The 25,552-nt window shown below is 34.0% G+C and overlaps 2 protein-coding genes and 1 long non-coding RNA gene across 3 annotated transcripts in view; all 3 read left to right on the top strand.

Moving 5' to 3' along the window:
* LOC140163304 (uncharacterized) overlaps positions 1-1,097 on the top strand; it is a 130,783-nt gene extending 129,686 nt beyond the window's left edge. The window contains exons 6-7 of the mRNA XM_072186702.1: positions 309-431; positions 967-1,097. Coding sequence (XP_072042803.1) covers positions 309-431; positions 967-1,097 — 254 coding nt within the window. The remainder of the gene's footprint in view (positions 1-308; positions 432-966) is intronic.
* A 5,890-nt stretch (positions 1,098-6,987) lies between these two features.
* On the top strand, positions 6,988-7,803 carry LOC140162390 (uncharacterized). Its single transcript, XR_011860266.1, has 3 exons — positions 6,988-7,102; positions 7,518-7,640; positions 7,781-7,803. It is a non-coding gene; the product is annotated as an uncharacterized lncRNA (long non-coding RNA).
* A 7,163-nt stretch (positions 7,804-14,966) lies between these two features.
* Positions 14,967-25,552, top strand: part of LOC140163305 (uncharacterized) — a 91,294-nt gene continuing 80,708 nt past the window's right edge. The window contains exons 1-11 of the mRNA XM_072186703.1: positions 14,967-15,116; positions 15,792-15,914; positions 16,510-16,632; positions 17,291-17,413; positions 17,665-17,787; positions 18,504-18,626; positions 20,777-20,899; positions 21,310-21,432; positions 21,801-21,923; positions 22,145-22,267; positions 25,311-25,433. Coding sequence (XP_072042804.1) covers positions 15,056-15,116; positions 15,792-15,914; positions 16,510-16,632; positions 17,291-17,413; positions 17,665-17,787; positions 18,504-18,626; positions 20,777-20,899; positions 21,310-21,432; positions 21,801-21,923; positions 22,145-22,267; positions 25,311-25,433 — 1,291 coding nt within the window. The 5' untranslated portion in view covers positions 14,967-15,055. The remainder of the gene's footprint in view (positions 15,117-15,791; positions 15,915-16,509; positions 16,633-17,290; positions 17,414-17,664; positions 17,788-18,503; positions 18,627-20,776; positions 20,900-21,309; positions 21,433-21,800; positions 21,924-22,144; positions 22,268-25,310; positions 25,434-25,552) is intronic.

Genomic DNA, 25,552 nt, shown 5'->3' on the forward strand with positions numbered 1-25,552 from the left:
ACAACATGATATTAAGTAATGTGCACTAATCTTTACTATACCGAAATGAGGTGATTCACAGTCATTAACGGTGTCTCAGTGGTCACGGCCTTGGAGTTCCGACTGATTTTGCTTGATCGCATCACATTTATTTCAATTATTGTTATGTGTAACAAAATGTTTGCTCAAATTCAACAACGAGATGTAATGTATAGGGTTAATACTAATCTTTACTATGCCATTGCGCATTTCAAAATGGTTTCAAGTTACGTCTTCCTTGGTGAAGCTAAAGTGCGTTTCAAGTTAATTTATGATGATTATTTTAACAGATATAAATGAGTGTACAAATGGTGAGCACAACTGTCACGGCAATGCAACATGTACCAATACCATGGGTTCCTTCTCATGTGCATGCAATAGTGGGTATAGCGGAGATGGAACTGCATGTATCGGTATGTAAAACTATAATTTATAGCTACAAATACTTTAACCATTAAACATTTTAAACATTAAATATAAGTAACCAGTATATGAACCAAACTGATCGAAATTATTGGCACCATATTATAGGTAATTATGCTAGATGTTTTCAGGTAGTAAGGAGGATGAAGAACATATTTTTGCACTATTAATCGTTTTAATGCCGAGTATCTACCTGGATGATTGATAATATTCATAAATACATCTGACAGTAAAAGCTAACATTTTATGGCAAATAAATACTAATCTCTTTTTACAGAAATGTTATAATATGGCTTTAATATCATTGATTGCAGATTATTTGACAGTATTGCCATAATTTCTCGAATAGCCAATTGTTCTATTATTTTGCTTCGAAATTTAAGTTATTCACAATCATCTGGCAGCCAATACGAACACAATATCTTGGCATTGATCTCCTTTTTAATTATTTCAAGATGATTTCAAGTTATGTCTTCCTAGGTGAAACTAAAGTATGTTTTAAGTTTATTTATGATATTTTAACAGATGTAAATGAGTGTACAAATGGTGAACACAACTGTCACGACGATGCAACATGTACCAATGCCGTGGGTTCCTTCTCATGTGCATGCAATAGAGGGTATAGCGGAGATGGAACTGCGTGTATCGGTATGTAAAACTATATATACTATAGCTATAAAACACTACTATTTTAAACATTAAAATATAAGCCACCCGTTTATTTGAACCAAACTGCATTTCTCGAAAAGTTAATTGTTCTATTGTTTAGATTCGAAATCTAGATTATTTTAATATTGACTTAAAGGTAGGAGGTTAGATTTTTTTCGTATTGTGTTTTGTCCTCACATTGAGGCCTGTACCACAATAAATAAATTCCCAAGTTTTCAGGTAAATTACACAAGCCGTTTTGATATTAGAAGTAAAAACTTGTTTCACAATGGCCCATAGAACGGTATCGTATGAGGCAATCACTTTTTCATTCATAATATCTGAACCGATTATAATTTTGGCCTAAAAAATCGCTGGGATTATGAGTAAAAATGTGAGCTTTCTTCTAATGCCAAAATCTTGATTGACATAATGGGAAGGGTGAGTCTGTCAATCAGGCACCATCTTTAAGGTGGTAACAAGGATAAAGAATATGTTATATGATCTCAAACATATATTTTAATTGTAATGTGTACAAAATGTTTGCTGAAATTAACCAGCACGATATTATGTAATGTGCACTATTAATCTTTACTATGCCGACATTTGAGGAGATTCACAATCATCTAGCAGCTAATACGACCCCCCGAATTTGTTACTAAACTACATTTCAAGTTATGCTATTTTAACAGATGTAAATGATTGCACAGATTTTAAATGTATATCCAAGCACTATGTTTTATTTCTTCTGTGGCTTGCAAAATCACAATTGGTAGGTAGGCATTGACAAATGGTGCAATCAAAACCAAAATTCTGACAAAACTACGACATATAGCTTCATATGTGCTTTAGAGAGTTGGGAAATCTCTTTCGTTGGCGAATTATGTTACTTTGAAAAGCAAAAACGTTGCCCCCCCACCACACACACACAAAACAAATGCTCGGGGGGGCAACTTGAAGCCTGTGAAATCGAAAATCTTACACTAAAACCTTAATTTCACACCTAAGTTTAACACCAGGGTTTGAAAAAATAAACAGTTCCAAGCATTATAGTTTTCTTCTGACATTTACTAAAAAAAATGAAATTTATTGCTTTTAATTTGGCCGAAAAAAATTAATTTTATATCGAAAAGGTGTAACTCAAAATGTTGCTTATTTCAACACCAAATTCGACGATTGAATTTATTTATTTATACGTTATTTATTCAGGAAATTCCATCAATACAAATGTACTGGTCTCCCTGGAAGACCTGATTATAATTCTATATACATGAACATGATAATAACAAGATAGAAATATATATTATACAGAATGAAAAAACCAAACATGATATAAAACAAACTGCAGCAATGTTGAGCTCAAATTATTATACAAAACTTACAGACCAATTGCATTTTTGAATTCACCCAAACTCATTGAATTAAAATTGATACAAAGATTGGGAGGAAGTTTGTTCCAAGCAACTGAAGATCTGTAAAGGAAAGTTTTCTTTCCAGAAGAGTTTTGAGATTGACCCCTTGTACATTTAGAATGTGTAGAATGAGTGAAGGTAAAATTAGAAGAAAGATACTCAGGAGCAATTTGTGTGAGACATTTAAAAGTTAAAATAAGTAATTGATGCTCCCATCTACAGCTAAGTTTAACCCAGTCCAGGTCCCTCATCATATTGTCTACTGAAGTTCTGATGTCTGCGGAGAGCAAAACACGGGCTAGCCTATTATGCAAAATTTGGAGCTCATTTTTGTGACAGGCACTGAAATTGGAACAAACAGAACTGCAGTAGTCAAAATGAGGAAAGACAAGGGCTTGTGAAAGCATTTTGACAGTTTTCAAAGGAAGGTATTGCTTTACTCTACGAATAACTCATATACGCTTAGATTATATGTTAGAAGATAAATAATTAACATGTTCATTCCATGATAGATGTAAATCAAAGGTAATTCCTAAATATTTATACTTTTCCACTCTTTCAATTTGTTCATTTCCATAGACAAGAGAAACATTGTTAAACTTATGAAGAGCCTGCCTTGTTCCAAATAACATCAGTTTAGTTTTCTTTATGTTTAGAGTTAAATTGTTAGCCTGGAACCAATCAGCAATGTTATTCAGGTTAGCATTAAGATCATTTGAAAAGTAGGCCTCATTAAATGACCTAGTGAGCATTGCACAACAATAGATATCGCTTGATCACCGTTCTGAGTACTTGGGAATATATTTCAACCTTTATAGTTCTTAGTACTCTAGCAAACAAGATTCAACCTGATTTTTCCATATATGATCCACTTTACTCATAAACCGCTTCCTTTTTTGCGGTGCACTAGTGCGATACTACTTTGTGGCATGCAAACAGACTCTAAAACTTATTTAAACTTTTCACGCTCAATTCCATCTAACCACCTATTAACACTTCAACTCACAATACATTCAGAATCTTCTTTACGAATATTTTTCTTTCTATAATCTTACATGACCTAGATCATTTCTATAGCACCTTTCCTGCTTTGTCGCACATTAATGTTTTCCGTCTCTAAATAATCCGCATTCTTTGCTCCGTATTTCATTCAGCCTCCAGCTTCATTGAAAACGGCACCAGACCGTATTTCGTGAACTAACGGTGGGTAACTAATATAATCGTTTAGTTGATAAGAATTCTGCAATATCATTGGTCAAATACCACTTGGATAAAATTCCGTATTTCCTGCATACTCCTAATTAATAATACAGGCAGGTAATAAATATTTCCCATGAGTGGTCAGAACACGCGCGCGTCTGCGTAACATGACTCCCTGGCATACTGTAACCGCGGCATGGCTGCACTGTTAGTGTTAAAAAGCAAGGAAGAATTTATGATATTTTAACAGATATAAATGAGTGTACAAATGGTAAACACAACTGTCATGACGATGCAACATGTACCAATACCATGGGTTCTTTCTCGTGTGCATGCAATAATGGGTATAGCGGAGATGGAACTGTATGTATCGGTATGTAAAACTATAAATTATAGCTACAAATACTTATATTTTGAATATTAAATATAAGCCACCAGTTTAATTCGAACCAAAGTGATTGAAAATATTGGCACCATTCATAAGTAATTGTTCTAGATTCGAAATTATTTTAATAATAAGGTAGGTGGTCAGACGTTTTTCAAATTGTGTTTTGTACCTCAAATTAAGGCCTGTACCAAAATAAGCAAATTCCGAAGTTGTCAGGTAACTTACGCTAGCCGTTTTGATATTAGAAGTAATAATCGCCCATAGAACAGTATGTGTGGTATGATGCTATCACTTTTTTTTTTTATTATTATAAACGGATTATGATTTGGGCATAAAATTTCACTGGGATAATAAGACAAAAACGGGCTTTTTCTGATGCCAAAAATATTTTGATAGGAAAAAGTGGGTGATGAGGCTGTCAATCAGACACCATCTTTAGGTAGTAAAGATGACGTAGAACATAGTTGTGCACTAAAATCATTACTATGCCGACACGCGGAGATTCACACTCATCTAGCTCATCTAATATCTTGGTATTCACGAATTTGTTTCTTTTCGAATCATTTCAAGATGGTTGGAAGTTATGTTTTGAAAAGTGTACTAAACCATCGCACTTCTTTGGTGAAACTAAACGACATTTCAAATTTATTTTTAACAGATGTGAATGAGTGCACAGATGGCGAAAAACTGTCATGACAATGCAACATGTACCAATACCATGGGTTCCTTCTCATGTGCATGCGATAGAGGATATATCGGAGATGGTACTGTATGTATCGGTATGTAAACGCACTTCTTTTTTTGAACATTAAATATAAACCACCAGTTTATTTGACACAATTATTTCATAGTATTGGCACACTTTCTCGAAGAGTTAATTGTTCTATTGTTTTTATTCGAAATATAAATTATTTTAATATTGACTTAAGTTGGTAAGGAGGATAAAGAATATATTTTTTGAACTCAAACATATATTTTAATTGTCATGTGTAACAAAATATTTGCCTAAATTAAGCAACAAGATGTTATATACTGTGTACTATTAATCTTTGCTATGCCGTCGCTGAAGAGTTTCACAATTATCTAACATGTCTAGCAACCAATACGAATCCAATACCTTGGCATTCACGAATTTGTTTCTTTTCAATCATTTCAAGATGGTTGGAAGTTCCTTGGTGAAATAAACTACTCATTTATTTATGATATTTTAACAGATGTAAATGAGTGCACAGATGGTGAACACAACTGTCACGATGATGCAACATGTACCGATACCATGGGTTCTTTCTCATGTGCATGCAATAGTGGGTATAGCGGTGATGGTACTGTATGTAATGGTATGTAAAATCACATCATTATTAAACATTTTAGCCATCAGTTTATATCACCCAAATTATTTGACAGTATCGGCACCATTTCTCGAAAAATTAATTGTTCTATTGTGAAATTTAAATTATTTTATTTGACTTCCGGTGGTTAGGACGATGTAGAATATATTTCTTGAACTCAAACATGTATCTTAATTGTCATGTGTAACACTGTTTGTTTAAATTAAACAACATCATATTATTATGTAATGCATACTAGTATAAAGTATATACCATTAATTTTTTTTTCTTTTCAACAATTTCAAGATGGTTGGAAGTTATGTCTTCCTTGGTGAAACTAAACTTCGTTTCAAGTTTATTTATGATATTTTAACAGATATAAATGAATGTAGAAATGGTGAACACAACTGTCATGTCGATGCATCATGTACCAATACCATGGGTTCTTTCTCATGTGCATGCAATAGTGGGTATAGCGGTGATGGTATTGCATGTATAGGTATGTAAAACTATATAGTGTAGCTAAAATACATCAGATTATTTGAACCAAACTGATTGAAAATATTGGCACCATTTCTTGAATAAGTAATTGTACTATTATTGTTTAGATTCGAAATCATAGTTATTTTAATATTGACTTAAGGTTAGGTGGTCTGATTTTTCTTGTTGTGTTTCAAAATAATCAAATTCCAAGTTTTGAGGTAAATTATACAGGTCGTTTTGATATTAGAAGTAAAAATTAAACAGCTTGATATCATGTAATTGCACTATTATTCTTTACCTTGCCGACATGAGGAGATTCACAGTCACCTAGCAGCCAATACGAACCCACATATTATTTACGAATTTGTTTCTTTTCAAATCATTTCAATATGGTTTGAAGTTATGTTTAGAAAAGTGTACTATTTCATCGCAATTCTTTGGTGAAACTAAACTACATTATCAAATTTATTTATGATATTTTAACAGATGTAAATGAATGTAGAAATGGTGAACACAACTGTCATGTCGATGCATCATGTACCAATACCATGGGTTCTTTCTCATGTGCATGCAATAGTGGGTATAGCGGTGATGGTATTGCATGTATAGGTATGTAAAACTATATAGTGTAGCTAAAATACATCAGATTATTTGAACCAAACTGATTGAAAATATTGGCACCATTTCTTGAATAAGTAATTGTACTATTATTGTTTAGATTCGAAATCATAGTTATTTTAATATTGACTTAAGGTTAGGTGGTCTGATTTTTCTTGTTGTGTTTCAAAATAATCAAATTCCAAGTTTTGAGGTAAATTATACAGGTCGTTTTGATATTAGAAGTAAAAATTAAACAGCTTGATATCATGTAATTGCACTATTATTCTTTACCTTGCCGACATGAGGAGATTCACAGTCACCTAGCAGCCAATACGAACCCACATATTATTTACGAATTTGTTTCTTTTCAAATCATTTCAATATGGTTTGAAGTTATGTTTAGAAAAGTGTACTATTTCATCGCAATTCTTTGGTGAAACTAAACTACATTATCAAATTTATTTATGATATTTTAACAGATGTGAATGAGTGCATAGATGGTGAACACAACTGTCATGACGATGCAACATGTACCAATACCATGGGTTCCTTCTCATGTGCATGCAATAGAGGGTATAGCGGTGATGGTACTCTATGTAATGGTATGTAAAAACACATCATTATTGAACATTAAATATGTAGGCATCAGTTTATATCACCCAAATTATTTGACAGTATTGGCACCATTTCTCAAAAAGTTAATTGTTCTATAGTGAAATCTAAATTATTTTATTTGACTTCCGGTCGTTAGGAGGATGTAGAATATATTTCTTGAACTCAAACATGTATATTAATTGTCAAATTATACAACATCATATTATGTAATGTACACTAGTATACTATTAATATTTTTATACCGACGATAAAGATATTCGCAATCATCTAGCAGCCAATAACAACCCAATACCTTGGCATTCACGAATTTGTTTCTTTTCAACCATTTCAAGATGGTTAGAAGTTATATCTTCCTTGGTGAAACTAAACTACGTTTCAAGTTTATTTATGACATTTTAACAGATATAAATGAGTGTACAAATAGTCAACACAACTGTCATGACGATGCAACATGTACCAATACCATGGGTTTTTTCTCATGTGCATGCAATAGAGGCTATATCGGAGATGGTACTGCATGTATCGGTACGTAAAACACTTTTTGAACAACAAATATAAGCCACCAGTTTATTGGACCCATTATTTCATTTAATCATTTCAAGATGGTTGGAAGTTATGTTCTTCTTGTTGAAATTTTTTCAAGTTTATTTATGATATTTTAACAGAGATAAATGAGTGTACAAATGGTAAACACAACTGTCATGACGATCAGTTCAGTTCAGTTCAGTTTATTTCATCCATTCAAAATACATGTTAACATAATACAGAATAATATTTTCTTGTATAAAACAGTGTTGAACATTTTAAATTATATGACAAAAGTATGAGAAACAGAGGATGAGGATGCCACCAAACGCACAGCGTGATGACGTGGCACCCTATACATAATGTTTCAATTTTACAATAAGCAAAACAAAATTTAATACAATAGGAAAAAAAAAACGAACAAAGACAAACAAGCCTTGTAAGTAGAGACAATACAAGATTTACCAATGCAAAATTCAAAGTATACAATGCATATTAAATAAGAAATAATTTTATAACCAGTAGGCATATCTAGAATAGTAAGTCATTTTAGGCAATTTCCAAAATATTACATGAAAAAGATGTATTGTAAATATCAAGTATTGGATATAGGCCTACAACCTTGAAAACAAAACATGCTTGCATGAGCAAATCAGAGGCCTAAATCCAACATTTACATGTGAAATTGTAAAAAGGCTAGTACCTACAAAGTAAATGATAAATATAGCAAATGATAATGATAATGATATTCAATATTGGAGTTACATACAAAAAAATTGTTGGAAAATAATTTATTGGGGACAAACTCCAACCAAGATCTACTCGCAAGGCAGAGGGAACAAAATAACATAAACACACGAAAACAAGTCCAATCTGAGATATATTTTAATATAATAATAATAATAGAAATATAAAAAAATATTTGATCCATTAGCCAGAAATGTAGCTACTGATGAGATGCTTTTTAAAATTAGTTTTGAAGGATGACACAGAGGGGCTGGATTTGATTGACTGGGGGAGTGAATTCCATAGTAGAGCACCTTGAATCTTAACGGTATTATCAGCAAGTTTTGTTTTGGTTAAAATAGAGAGCTTGCGGAATGAAGTTACTGGAACTTTAACGGCAACTTCAAAAATATTGATTGGATTTCTTGCTCAAATTCACTTCAACGCGAACGTCAGATTGGTTTCTGTACCAACAGCGTCTTGTTGCTTAAACTCGGGACATGTGTATCAATGTGCGTTCAAAAGAAGGGCATGTGTAAGAGCTTGTTACCAACTACATCCAAATGTCTCTCTTTTGTTTAGTCAAATGGTTATTAGTCTCACTTCAAGACAAAAGACTCTACCTTAAGAGCTTCGTTTGAGTAAACATGAATGAACTCGCGATACCACTCAACATGGATTATGTCGGGACCCAGCGTTAATCTCCTTATCATATTATTTTGAAACTAGCTAGGCCCTATACGTTTCAATTAATATTCTTACGATAGTTATAGGCCTATATATATATATATAATATTATTTAATAAAGGCTCGTCAGCTTTGTCAATTCCATATTCCAATTTACTTCGCAAAGCCTAATGAAATACATATTCTTTATTTCTTTCCCTCCTTCTGAATCTCTCTCCCCTTCCCTCCTGTTTCCCCTTCCCTACATTCTCCTTATTTTCCCTCCTTCTCCCCTCTATCTGTACTCGCTCTCTCAAACTTGACCCTCCTATAATTACCCACTCGCACTCCTGTTTCCCCCTCCCCAGTGATTTTGTCAGGGTTTTTCTGTTAGGAGGGCGTGGGCCGATTCTCAAAGGTAAACGTTTACAAAAATGGGCTTTAAATGGCAGAAAAAGGCCTAAAAGCGTAAAATATCACGGCGGCCAGCATCCAAAAGGGAAGGGTCAAGAAGGAAGAGAAGATGTCCCACGGGGGAGCCCCCCCCTGGCTCCCAGCAAAGCCCCTCCCTGTCCACTTCCAATGCCCTCCCTCTCCTCCTCCCTACCCCCCCTCTCTCTCTCTCTCTCTTACCAGGCACAACCTATGACATGTTATATATAAAAATGTTATTGCACCTGCTTTACTCTTCCAGAAGTATCGTACACTGCTGGCTCAAGTAAAACCAGACCATTTTACGGGAACTTAATCCCCTTGGCGTTGAAGTCAAGCCAAAAACTTGGTTCCGCAAGCTGATTTGGTGTACGTCATGAGCACACACACAATTATATATCAAGTGTGACGTTTGGAACAAAATTTATTTTGATTTAATTCAATCAGTAATTTTCAGCAACATGTAGCATGTTTTTACCCAAACCAAATTAGATTTCCAATAATTGGTCTATTAACTAGATAATACATAAGTGGTAATTATGTAGTCTATGAGGAAATAGGCAAACTATTGTTCTAAAGTATGACGTATTTCATCATAATTTACGGCACACTATAGATTCTCGCGTTAACTTTAACTTCAAGCGGCTTTAATGGCACAGTGGTTTTGAATACATAATCCTCTATAATCCTCTAGACGTTAAAGTTAAAGTTAAAGTAACTTCATTCCGCAAGGTCTCTATTGACATGGAAATTACTGGCTTGTCTTGTGAGGTGATCGTGAATACTTGCGTTTGTAATGAACAAGTTATTTAGAGACAAGTCAGTTGGAAATAATTTGTGGTGGGAATTGAACATGAACGTTCCAAGTTGGTGAAAATGAATATCTTGAATCTTAAGTGTGTTAAGTTGCTTGAAGAGGGGTTCTGTGTGGGCCAGCCAAAGGGAGTTAGTGCACGTGCGGATGATTCTTTTTGGAGGAGAAAAGTGATTCAAGGTGCGAGTTGTTTTGTCAGCCCAGATAATATTGCAGTAGGAAATATAGGGAACTGCAAAGGTGTTGTAAAGTGTAAATAAGGATTCCTGAGGAAGAAAAGGACGAACTTTACGAATAATGCCATTATATTTAGAGACTATTTTAGATATATGGGACGTATGAGATTTCCAGGAAAGATTATCGTCAATTAGTATGCCAAGAAATTTGGTTGTGTGGACTTTTTCTAGTTTATTATTATTAATATGAATATTAATTTCCTTTTGATGTTTGGTAGTATGTTTATTTTAAAAATCATGAAATTAGTTTTTTTAACATTTAATGAGAGTTTATTTAGCTTAAACCAGTTGGAGATAGTTTCCAATTCATTATTAATCAGGGTTTCGAGAGAATTTTCGTCCTTGTGAGAAAAGAGAATATTTGTGTCATCTGCAAAAATGATGAAGTCAGCTGTAGTAGAACAAATGGGAAGATCATTAATGTAAATTAGAAACAAAAGTGGACCTAATATCGATCCTTGCGGGACACCGCATGTGATTGATGTCATTTCAGATGAGGTTTGATTGAATACAACGAACTGTTTCCTGTTATTAAGATAACTACGGATCCAATTATTAGCAATTCCTCTAATGCCGTAAGTGTCAAGTTTATTTAAAAGAATTTCATGGTTGAGCGTGTCAAAAGCTTTGCTGAGATCAAGGAAAATACCTACAGTGTGAATTTTATTATCTAAATTTTGGGTAATTATGCTATAAAGTTCATTAATTGCCATATAGGTTGATCGTTTTTGCCTGAATCCAAATTGGTTGGGACTAAAAATGTTGTGCAATGAAATGAAATCATGGATTCGGTTATAAATAACCTTTTCAAGTAATTTAGAAATGGCTGGAAGGATTGAAATTGGTCTGTAATTCGAAAAATCATGGGTGTCACCAGATTTAAAGATTGGTGTCACTTTGGCAATTTTGAGTTTATCAGAACTAAGCCATGTTTAATTGAAATATTGAAAATGTGGCAGAGGACCATGCTGACATTGTTTATGATTGATTTCAATAAGATAGTGCTGATGGCATCCATGCCTGAACTATGGCTTGATTTTAGGTTAGCACATAATTTAATTAGTTCCTCCGGTGTTGTTGGGGATATAAAATGCTATTCATTAGTGGCGGTTTTGATGGAGCCTGAAAATCGCCACATGGAGGTGGAATTTTATCAGCAAGGGAAGCACCAATGTTTGTGAAAAAATCGTTGAATTTGGTGGCAATTTCATGGGCATTGGTGATTTTGCTACCAATGTCATCGGTAAAAAAGTCAGGAAGTTTTGAATGTTTGTTACGCCCGAGTAAATTGTTCAAAGTTGACCACATTTTTTTTATGTCATTATTGTGGAGCTCAATTTCTTTAGTGTAGAATGATTTTTTGGCAACACGGAGGAGACTATTAAGGTGATTTCTATATTTTTTATATTTAATTTCATTATTATCAGTAGGTTTAGAAATATACTTTTGTATAATTTATCTTTAGTTTTGATCGATTTAATTAGACCTTTAGTAACCCAGGGTTTTTAGGAGTATTCCGGTAGTTAGATTTAGTAGTTTTTATTGGGCAGTGAATATCAAGTAAAGTAAGTAATTTATCATTAAACTTATTATAAGCTTCCTCAGGGTCATCAATATCATACACAGAATGCCAGTCGGATTGAGAAAGAGCATTATTAAGGCCTTTAATGTTATCAGGCTTGAATTGTCTAGCTTGCCTAACAGTTGGTTTGGGTGGTGGGAAGAACCTGGAGCCCTTTGATATGGTGAACACAGGGAAGTGATCCGAGAGATCTGTAATTAAAGCACCAGACTTGTGATTAGTTGACACAACGTTGGAGAATACATTATCAATACATGAATAACCAGTAACGCCATGCCGGTTGCGATATACACGAGTCGGACGATCGATGCATGGATAAAAATCATGAGAAAAGAAAAGGTTAACAAATCTGTTAACTTTAGACAATTGATCGTATTTTAGAAGATCGATGTTGAAGTCTCCCATAATATAACATCTTTTCTTTTCTTTACAGATAGTTTCAAGGGTCTTTGTCAACTGATTGATAAAATCGTCAAAAATCACATATTCCGGCTTGTATATAATTCCAACAATAGTTTGTTGAGACTTGTGGTTGATCTCAACGAATACAGAATCACAATGTTGGCAATCTAATTTAAGATCACATCTTTCGCGAAAATTGATACATGGATTGATATAAATTGAGGCGCCGCCACCATTCCTTTCATGCCTTACACAATTTACTGATGAATAATTGCTAAGATCAGCCAGATTTGCATCATCATCATGAGAAAACCACGTTTCCGTGAAGCCATAAATATCAAAGTGATGATCGAGCATAGAAAGATAGTTTGCAACATCGGTGGTATGTTTGTTGAGGCTCCTGATGTTAAAATGCAGAATGGAAAGGTCGCTGGCGCCTAATTCAGTCGCATCGGGTAAATTCTCACTACTATAATATTGACAGTTATTGATCTTGTTATAATTGAGGTTTAAGGTGTCATCAAAGAAATCATTATGAGAATTAAGTGAGCAATTAAAAGAAAATGGATCAAATTTGATATTGGACATGAAATCGGACATTATACGAATAACACAAAACTTAAACTACTAATAAATTTACTTAAATTACAACTTGTAAACAAATCAAAAGATTTGAATAATTAGTATAGAAGCGGGAGAGGCTGTGCCCAGTGATGAAAAAAAAAAGCACCAGTCTCTTAAGCTCTCAGACTCAAATATACATGTAAAATATGAACGAAACGAACTTGAATAAAAAACCAATTAAATGAACTGAATAATTTAAGCAATAACCAAATCATCAATAGAAAAAACAAATATAGCTCAAATGTGAGCATGGTATAGTAAATCAAACTAAACACAGCCAAAAAAGAAAGTCTCCAGTAGTTCCATCCCCATTTAATCAGATTCTGATGAGTTTATGGCAAAATGATTTATATAATAATTTTCTATACACTCTCCTTCGAAGATTGATACCAAATTTGATATCAAAAGTTTAATCATCGTGAGCATGGGAACCGATCTTTGGAAATTCGTGCAATTTTTAAAATGACATAGGGAGTTGTATCACGCGGCGGAGCTAGCGTGTGTGCCAAGAATTACGTCGCCTGAATAGGCCGGCAGGTTAATCAATAAAACGTGACTGTTTGTGACTGCGGGAATTTCAAATGGGGTATAACATGTCGGGTTGTATGTGCAGCTGTTACACACATTTCGGCGTTGTTGTAAAGTTCTTTACCGGGAGATTTATTGAGTTCAAGTTCTAAACAGTTTGCGCAGACTTCAAAATAAGTAATGAGACAGATTTTTTTCAATACGTTTTCTTGTAAGCATCATCAACATAAAATATAAAATTATCAGCATTCATACAACATTATCTGCAATGGCTTCTTTTACGACATTATAAAAAAAGTATTTTTTACATCTACACATCTACACGCATCTGAGAGGTCTAAATTCATTGTCATTAAAGGTTTACCCATGCATGTCAAAATGCAAATCAAATACCCCGCTCTTTTATTGTGCGCAGGCAAGCATGGCAAGTGTATAATGATTCCTGTACGGGTTGCTTCGGGCCACATAATACGCTGATACCATGCATTGACTTTTGCGTGGTCAATTCGTAATTTGTCATTTTTAAAATTGCACGAATTTCCAAACAACGGTTCCTTTGCTCATGATGATTAAACTTTTGATATCAAATTTGGTATCAATCTTCGAAGGAAAGTGTATAGAAAATTATTATATAAATTATTTTGCCATAAACTAATCAGAATCTGATTAAATGGGGATGGAACTACTGGAGACTTTCTTTTTTGGCTGTGTTTATTTTGGTATCAAAATGGAAAAGATGAAACAATAAGCACATGTTAATAATACCTTTCGACATAGAGAAATATGAAAACAATTCTAATAGTCAGATCAGTCATGAAATAACAGAAATATAATGAAATAATAATCTGACGAATCATGACGTCATATATAGGTATTAAATTGTACAGATAAAACAAATAATCAAAATGATGTGGATGACATATGATATCTGCAGCGTTAATGGGGGATGGGAATGCATGGGAAGTGAGGATTTGAACTCATGTACACAGATGATATCAGGAAAGATCAGATGAAAATGGTAATGTGGTACGAGCAGCAGACCAGATACCAGTAGGTGTACAAGAGAACAGATCTGGTTTCCACATAACACAGTCTCTGGTATTATGTGCTTTTATTTACACCAATGCCATGGAAAACAGCAGGCACAGGAGTGAACCTTATTAATCATGACAAGCATATAGAATACAAAAAGTAGTAAGATCATGGAGATTGAAATACAGTTAATTCACTGAAATATGTTTGTACGGATAAAACAACTATACATGTATAATAATACATCCAAAATAATCAAAAATATTGATGTAAATGACAAAGAATATTTGCAGAGCTAATGGGGGATGGGAATGGGAAGTGAGGATTTGAACTCGTGTACACATATGATATCGATGCAACATGTACCAATACCATGGGTTCTTTCTCGTGTGCATGCAATAATGGGTATAGCGGAGATGGCACTGTATGTATCGGTATGTAAAACTATAAATTATAGCTACAAATACTTATATTTTGAACATTAAATATAAGCCACCAGTTTAATTCGAACCAAAGTGATTGAAAATATTGGCACCATTCATAAGTAATTGTTCTAGATTCGAAATTATTTTAATAATAAGGTAGGTGGTCAGACGTTTTTCAAATTGTGTTTTGTACCTCAAATTAAGGCCTGTACCAAAATAAGCAAATTCCGAAGTTTTCAGGTAACTTACGCTAGCCGTTTTGATATTAGAAGTAATAATCGCCCATAGAACAGTATGTGTGGTATGATGCTATCACTTTTTTTTTTTTATTATTATAAACGGATTATGATTTGGGCATAAAATTTCACTGGGATAATAAGACGAAAAACGGGCTTTTTCTGATGCCAAAAATATTTTGATAGGAAAAAGTGGGTGATGAGGCTGTCAATCAGACACCATCTTTAGGTAGTAAAGATGACGTAGAACATATTTGTGCACTAAAATCATTACTATACCGACACGCGGAGATTCACACTCATCTAGCTCATCTAATATCTTGGTATTCACGAATTTGTTTCTTTTCGAATCATTTCAAGATGGTTGGAAGTTATGTTTTGAAAAGTGTACTAAACCATCGCACTTCTTTGGTGAAACTAAACTACATTTCAAATTTATTTTTAACAGATGTGAATGAGTGCACAGATGGCGAACACAACTGTCATGACGATGCAACATGTACCAATACCATGGGTTCCTTCTCATGTGAATGCAATAGAGGGTATAGCGGTGATGGTACTGTATGTAGCGGTATGTAAACACACTTCTTTTTTGAACATTAAATATAAGCCACCAGTTTATTTCACCCAAATTATGTGACAGTATTGGCACCATTCCTCGAATAGTTAATTGTTCTATTGTTTTGATTCGAAGTCTAAAATATTTTATTTTTGACATAAGGTGGTAAGCAGGATGTAGAATATATTTTTTGAACTCAAACATATATTTTAATTGTCATGTGTAACAAAATCTGTGTTAAACTTAAACAACTTGATCTTATATAATGTGTATTATATCATGATTACAGTGACTTTTGCCATGTGATGGTTTTTACTATCACATGGTTTCAAATTTATTTATAATAATTTAACACATATAAATGAGTGTACAAATGGTGAACACAACATAGTATAGATTATTCTATTTTTTTAACAACATGATGTTCTGTAATATACTATTAATCTTTTCAATGCCGACGATGAACAGATTCACAATCATCTGGCAGCCAATGCGAACCCAATATCTTGGAATTCACGAATTTGTTCCTTTTCAACCATTTCAAGACGGCTGGAAGTTCCTTGGTGAAATACACTAAGTTTCAAGTTTATTTATGATATTTTAACAGATGTAAATGAGTGTACAAATGTTGAACACAACTGTCATGGTGATGCAACATGTACCAATACCATGGGTTCCTTCTCATGTGCATGTAATATTGGATATGTCGGAGATGGTACTGCATGTTTTGGTATGTAAAACTATCAAATGTAGCTAACACTTCTATTTTGAACATTAAATCCATCAGCTTATTTGAACCAAGATTGAAAATATTGGCACAATTTCCCGAAATCAAATAGCAGCCAATGCGAACCCAATACCTTTATATTCACGAATTTATATATTTTCAATCATTTCAATATGGTTGGAAGTTCCTTGGTGAAGTTTCAAGTTTATTTATGATATAAATGAGTGTCACATATATAAATGAGTGTCACAGATATAAATGGTGTCACATATATAAATCAGTGTCACATATATAAATGAGTGTCACAAATATAAATGAGTGTCACATATATAAATGAGTGTCACATATAAAAATGAGTGTCACAGATATAAATGAGTGTCACAGATATAAATCAGTCTCACTTGCCAGCAGTATTTCTCACCGACCCTTTTTAGGGCCACCCTTACTTTTAACAATTTCTGTATACATTTACCTCAATATTATTCTCTTAACTTTAACTATCACAATTATCTATCAGCTAGTACGAAACCCCGAGTTTGTTACTTTTCAAATCATTTCAAGATTATTGGAAGTTAATTTTTAAAAAGTGTATTATAATTTCTATCGCACTTCCTTTGTGAAACTAAAGTACATTTCAAGTTTGTTTATAATATTTTAACAGATGTAAATGAGTGCGTAGATGGCGAACATACCTGTCATGACGAAGCAACATGTACCAATAGCATGGGTTCCTTCTCATGTGCATGCAATAGCGGGTATAGCGGTGTTGGTACTGAATGTATTGGTATGTAAAATCACGTCTTTTTGAACATTGAATATAAGCCATTAATTTGACCCAGATTATTTGACAGTATTGCCACAATTTCTCGAATACCTAAATGTTCTATTATTTGACTTGTGGTAAAGAGGGTATAGAATATATATTTTTTAAGTCAAACATATGTTTTAATTGGCATGTTAACAAAATGTTTGGTCGAATTAAAAAATTATGTAATGTATATTATTAATCTTTCACTATTTATGATATTTAAACAGATATAAATGAGTGTACAAATGGGGAACACAACTGTTATGACGATGCAACATGTACCAATACCATGGGTTCCTTCTCATGTGCATGCAATAGAGGATATATCGGAGATGGTACTACGTGTATCGGTATATAAAACTATTAAATTATAGCTACAAATACCTCTATTTTGAACATTAAATATAAGTCACCAGTTTATTTGAACCAAACTGATAGAAAACATTGGCACCATATTATAGATAGGTATGCTAGATTTCCTAGATTCGAAATCTAAATTATTTTAATATTGACTTTAAGGTAGGTGGTCAGATTTGTTCGTATTGTGTTTTGTCCTCACATTGAGGCCTGTACCAAAATAAGTCAATTCCTAAGTTTTTAGGTAAATTGCACTAGTCGGTTTGATATTAGCTATCACCTTTTCATTCGTAATATCTAAACGGATTATAATTTGGGCCTCAAAATTCGCCTAAAAATTATGAGCAAAAATATAAGCTTTATTCTGCTGCCAAAATCTCTATTTTGATAGGACAAAATGGGGGGATGAGGCTGTCAATCAGGCACCATCTTTAAGGTGGTAACAAAGATATAGAATGTTTTATGAACTTAAACATATATTTTAATTGTCATGTGTAACAAAATGTTAGCTCAAATTAAACAGCACGATATTATGTAATGTGCACTATTAATCGTGACTATGCCGACATGTGATACGAAATCCCGAATTTGTTACTTTTCAAATCATTTTAAGATGGTTGGAAATTAAGTTTAGAAAAGTATACTATTCCATCGCACTTCTTTGGTGAAACTAAACTACAATGCAAGTTTATTTATGATATTTTAACAGATGTAAATGAGTGCACAGATGGCGAAAACAACTGTCATGGCGATGCAACATGTACCAATATCATGGGTTCCTTCTCATGTGCATGCAATAGAGGGTATAACGGTGATGGGACTGTATGTATTGGTATGTAAAACTATAAATTGTATCTAAAACACTTCTTTTTTTGAACATCAAATATAAGGCACCAGTTTATATAACCTAGATTAATTGACAATATTGGCACCATTTCTCGTATAGTTAATTGTGCTATTGTTTTCAATATTATGTTATGTTCAATTGTTGAACTCAAACATATATTTTAATTGTCATGTGTAACAAACTGTTTGCTCGAATTAAACAACATAATGTCATGTAATGTATACTATTAATCTTTACTATTCCGACGATGAAGAGATTCACAATCATCTGGCAGCCAATACGAACCCAATACCTACATTTCAAATGTATTTATGATATATTAACAAATCTAAATGACTGCAGAGAGGTGGTAAGGTGGATATAGAATATATTTTTGAACTCAAACATACGTGTTAATTGTCATGTGTAATAAAGAGTTTGCTCAAATAAGACAACATTGCACTATCCAGGAAAAAAAATTTCTTAGAACTTTGATTCAAAACGTTTTTATAACATTTAAATAATAGTTAAATAAGGATCATAAATACGTATTTTAAACGTTCTTATGTATTTCATCACTTTAAAAAAAATATTATACAAATGTTATTAAGACATTTCTCTAGCCTTTATATAACCCAACATTTAAACCTTTTAAATCTTTGTGTGTTTGCTAGGTATAATTAATCTTAACTATGTCGATTCGAGGAGATTCACAATCATCTAGCAGCTACTACAGACCCAATATCTTGGTATTCACGAATTTGTTTCATTTCCAACCATTTCTAGATGGTTCGAACTATTTCATCCCACTTCCTTGGTGAAACTATATACATTTCAAGTTTATTTATGATATTTTAACAGATGTAAATGAGTGTACAGATGGTGAACACAACTGTCATGACGATGCAACATTTACTGTAATGTCGATTCTTGGTCATTCAGCCATGCAAATCCCCTTGGTGTAGAGTTCAGCACAGCGAGTTGTAAGATGGCCAGTTCCATTTCTTGTCCCAATACGCCTTGCAGTTAACAAGCATAGGCCTACTTTGTGACTTTTGGAAAGAGCAGTTTTTGTCTTCAATTTGGGTTCATTCAGCCATAAAGTCATGGACATCTTTCATTTTCACAAAACACTTAGTAAACAATCATATAATTATTTCTAAGTAAGTTTTATTGCTACAACGTTTTACTTTACGATGTTATGACGAAATTGTCAGAGGGGGACTTATTTCTTTTGATGTGTTTAGTATACTATTCATATTTTTTATGCCGGCGATAAAAGAGATTCGCAATCATCTAGCAGCCATAATTGAACAAATTCATCAGGATTGGTGGAGTAAATTCAGTAACAAAAGTTCCTTGTATCTGATCCAATTATACACTTGCTTGTGAACGTTTCAACAACCACTGTTGCCTTTGTCAACAATTGAGGAATGACTGCAGTTACTGACAACCGACGCTAAAGGGATTTCCAACGTGATTTTGCTGGTTGCCAGTTGGTTTTCCTTCTAGGGATTTTCTAGGTCCCTGCTGCAGAAACTCATCGAAAATGTGAGAAAGCTGGTACTGCCTCTCGTCTCTGTTCATAGTCGTACGGCCCATCTTTCTAATTTCTACAGCTTCCTTAATCCAGCGTTTGAATCTATCTTGCTCCGTGCCAATGACCTTAGCATCCGGGCTTAGCATCCCCCCCCCACCCAATGACGAGATTCTTGTCAACAACGTGATATGTTATAGCCGACTTGTGTGTGGCAGTTAACGACTCTTTTCTCCTTGCTCTAGTGACCACTGTGTTGCTGACTTTCTCCACTTCACTTTTGTGTTCTTCTAAGCGTGTGCCAAATTTTCTTCATGTTTCACCAATATAAGACAAGTTACAGTTCTTGCAGGATATTTTATACACTATCTGAGTGGTGTTGAGAGGGTCTCGCTTATCTTTTGGGTGGACCAGTTGCTTTCTGAGGGTGTTATGTGGCCTCATCGCTGTGGACAGAGACAGAAGAGACAGAAAGAGATTCGCAATCATCTAGCAGCCAATAAGAACCCAATACTTTGGCATTCACGATTTTTTTATAATCATTTCAAGATGGTTGGAAGCTATGTCTTCCTTGGCGACACTAAACTACGTTTCGAGTTTATTTATGATATTTTAACAGATATAAATGAATGTACAAATGGTAAACACAACTGTCATGACGATGCAACATGTACCAATACCATGGGTTCCTTCTCGTGTGCATGCAATACAGGGTATAGCGGTGATGGTACTATATGTATTGGTATGTAAATACACACCATTATTGAACATTAAATATGTAGACATCAGTTTATATCACCCAAATTATTTCACATTATTGGCACCATTTCTCAAATAGTTAATTGTTCTGTTGTGATATCTAAATTATTTTATTTGACTTCCGGTGGTTAGGAGGATGTAGAATATATTTCTTGAACTCAAACATGTATTTTCTTTGTCATGTGTAACAAACTGTTTACTCATTTTAAACAACATCATATTATGTAATGTATACTAGTATACTATAAATCTTTTCATCTAGCAGCCAATAAGAACCCAATACCTTGGCATTCACGAAGTTGTTTCTTTTCAATCATTTCAAGATGGTTGGAAGTTGTGTCTTCCTTGGCGACACTAAACTAGGTTTCAAGTTTATTTATGATATTTTAACAGATGTAAATGAGTGCGCAGATAGCGATCACAACTGTCATGACGATGCAACATGTACCAATACCATGGGTTCCTTCTCATGTACATGCAATAGAGGGTATAGTGGTGATGGTACTGTATGTATTGGTATGTAAAAACATATCTTATTGAACATTAAATATGAGCCATCAGTGTATTTTACCAAAATGTTTGACATTATTGGTACCATTTCTCGAACAGTTAATTGTGAATAGTCATTGTGTAACAAAATGTTTGCGCAGATAAAACAGCATGATATTATGTAATGTGCACTATTAATCGTTACTATGCCGACATGAGGAGATGCACAATCATCTAGCAGCTAATACCAACCCACATTTTGGTATTCACTTATATGTTTCCTTTCAAATGATTTCAAGATGGTTGGAAGTTATGTTTAAAAAAGTGTACTATTCTTTCGCACTTCTTTGGTAAAGCTAAACTATATTTTCATATTTTTTATGATATTTCAACAGATGTAAATGAGTGCACCGATGGCGAACACAACTGTCATGGCGATGCAACATGTACAAATACCATTGGCTCCTTCTCTTGTGCATGCAATAGAGGGTATAGCGGAGATGGTACTGTATGTATTGGTATGTAAATACATATCTTTATTGAACATTAAATATGTTCACTATCTTTAATCTTTTCTATGCCGACGATGAAGAGATTCGCAATCATCTAGCAGCCAAGTAGAACCCAATACTTTGGCATTCACGAATATGTTTCTTTATAACTATTTCAAGATGGTTGGAAGTTATGTCTTCCTTTGTGAAATTAAACTACATTTCAAGTGTTTATGATATTTCAACAGATATAAATGAATGTAGAGATGGTGAGAACAACTGTCATGACGATGCATCATGTACCAATACCATGGGTTCCTTCTCGTGTGCATGCAATAATGGGTATAGCGGAGATGGTACTGCGTGTATCGGTAAGTAAAACTATAAATTGTAGCTTAAATCACTTCAATTTTGTACATTACTATACGCACACATGTTATTTGAACCAAACTGAAAATATTGGCACCATTTCTCGAATAGGCAATTGTTCTATTATTTTAGATTCAAAATAAAAATTATTTTAATATTGGCCTAAAGGTAGGTGGTCAGATTTGTTTCGTGTTGCCTTTTGTACCTGACACTAAGGCCTGCACCTAAATAATCCCAATTCATAAGTTTTGAGGTAAATTACACAAGCCGTTTTGATATTAGAAGTAAAGAACAATGGCCCATAGAACAGTATGTGGGATATGCAGCTATCGCATTTTTTATTCTCAATATCTAAGGGAGCGATCGTTATTTATGACAGAGGGGGGAATGAGAAAATTTAGGGGGAATACGAAATTTTTTTGGGGTCTTTAGGTGGGAACCTGAAATTTTAGTTGAACCAGGAGGGGATTGTTGAGAAAATTGGGAAAACAAAGGGGAACGTGTAAATTTTGAGTGAACGCGAGGGGGGGAACGCAAAATTGTTTGTCGATATTTTTTCCAAAACGCCCATTCCCCGATCGATCGGTCCCTAAACGGAATATAATTTTTGGCCTAAAATTTCACTGCGATTATATATTAGAAATATGTGCGCTTTTGTTGATGCCAAAATCTCTATTTTGATAGGCCACAGTTTGGGGGGGGCTAAGGCAGTCAATCAGGCACCATCTTTAAGGTGGTAAGGATGACATAGAATATTATATGTGAACTCAAACATCTACTACTTCTACTACTGGTATAGCGGAGATGCTACTGTATGTATCGGTATGTACAAACACTTCTTTGTTGAACAATAAATATAAGCCACCAGTTTATTACCCAAATTGTTTGAAATTATCGGCACCCTTTCCTCAAATAGTTGTTCTACTGTTTTGAATAATTGTTCTACTGTTTTGACTCAAAATCTAAATTATTTTATTTGACTTCTGGTGGTTAGGAGGATATAGAATATATTTTTTGAACTCAAACATATATTCTAATTGTCATGTTAACAACCTGTTGCTCAACGTGATGTTATGTAATGTATACTATCTTTACTATCTGGAATCTTTTCTATGCCGACGATGAAGAGATTCGCAATTATCTATCAGCCAATACGAACCCAATACCTTGGCATTCACGAATTTGTTTCTTTTTAATCATTTCAAGATGGTTGGAAGTTATGTCTGCCTCGGTGAAACTAAACTTCGTTTCAAGTTTATATATGATATTCAGTTAGGACGCGGGACTACCAATTCTTTAGAAATGCATAGTCGCGCTAAAAGTCGATCGATACATGTTAAAATCAGCACAATTCAGAGATACACCTTTTGCTATGAAATTTATTTTCTCGGTCAAATATAAAGCAATATTTTTTTTTCTTCAGTAATGTCAGTTAAAGACATAGTGCTTGGATATACATTTTTTTTAAATCCTGGTGTTAAAATTCAAGCATCATATGTTGTCTTTTAGTGTGATATTTTTGATTTTTATAGGCCTTTAGTTCGCCCGTGAGCTTTTTACGGAATTCATTTTTTAGCGTCTCAAACTAATATAGTTTGCTAAAGAAAGATATTTCCCACCTCTGTAAAGCACATCGTGTGGGTCTATATATTATAGTTTTGTCATTTTATTTTACCCTTTTTCCCTTCATGCTCCGAAAATGTCAAACTCAGTACTTTATCTCCAGAACAACCAGCAGAAATAATCGATATTTCAATTGTTGTCAACCAGGTCTCTTTTCCATTGCAAACCAGGATTGCCTGACCAGCGATTTGGTAGCCCAAATCCCCAATTCTGGTAAATGAGGTGAATTTTGGAAATTTGCTCCCGTGATAGCCTGCAATTTCAATTTATAGGGGCTATGGATTCCATGATTATGAAAACCATTTTGTTTGTTTGTTTGTTTGTTTGTTTATTTACCTAGGATGAGGTCCTTGGGAAAATCCACTGTCCAAACCTAGAAAAATTCGCGTGTTATTAGAGGGGATTTTAATTTTCTGTCCCTCCTATCTCCAGGTGAATTTTGAATGACCCCCCCCCCCCCCCATCGCGGGTTGGGCTTTTACATTACACCCTTCAGACTTGCGTTCGGGTTTGTGTAGGCCTATTTGTCATAATTTAGCGCTATAGGACCTACTTTCTAAATGTAGGCTATAGCTATAGCCGTGCTATATAAATATTATAAGGTACCGGTATGTAATATTATGTAGGCCTATGGGGGTGGGGTGGGTACTCAACACATTTTAATCATGACTTACAATGCAAGGCTCATTGTTGCCATAAATGATTTTTCCTTTAGGTCATTATAATAGGTTGTTATAAACGTCCATGTTTAACCTTGTATTGTTTTGGCTGCTTCATTATGACTTTCGGTGGGTTTAAGCAATTTCAAACAAACACAAACAAAAGGCACTATACCCAGTCACCTTCATGACAATTGAAACACTAGGTAATTTCTTTGCTATATTGAAGTTCTGGCAACACTGTATCCAGGCCGGGCACCCAGAGATATCGATCCACAATGCTAGTATTAGCCTAAGATTTCACGCGTGGATTTGAAAATTTTTCAGCTGGTAGTCAAAATTATGGAATCAAAACGGAAATTCTGACAAAACTATGATATATCGCTCACGGTGATGTGCGTTAGAAAGTTGGGAAAAATCCTTCTTTAGCGAACTATATTACTTTGAAAAGCTAAAAGATTGATCCAAAAAAGGCTCGCGGGCAGAGTTGAAGCCTATCAAAATCGAAAATCTTACACTAAATGACTGAATTTCACGACTAAGTTTAACACTAAGATTTGAAAAAAATACCTGACATTTACTGAAAAAATGAAAATTATTGCTTTTCATTTGGCCGAGAAAAAAATTTTACACTGAAAAGGTGTAACTCAAAATTTTGTTCATTTGAATACCAAATTCGATCGTTTGTATTGCCTTATTAAATGACTGAGTGAGCCTTGCAGAACAATAACAATCGGTAGTCCCGCGTCCTGTATTTTAACAGATATAAATGAATGTACTAATGGTGAACACAACTGTCATGACGACGCTACATGTACCAATACCATGGGTTCCTTCTCATGTGCATGCGATAGTGGGTATAGCGGAAATGGTACTGAATGTATTGGTAAGTAAAACTAAATTGTAGCTTTAAACACTTCAATTTTGAACATTAAATATAAGCCTACATGTTACTTGGACCAAACTGATTGAAATATGGCACCATTTCTTGAATATTTAATTGTT

The sequence above is a fragment of the Amphiura filiformis genome, chromosome 10 (assembly GCF_039555335.1).
Source record: "Amphiura filiformis chromosome 10, Afil_fr2py, whole genome shotgun sequence".
In the NCBI taxonomy this organism is placed as follows: Eukaryota; Metazoa; Echinodermata; class Ophiuroidea; order Amphilepidida; family Amphiuridae; genus Amphiura; species Amphiura filiformis.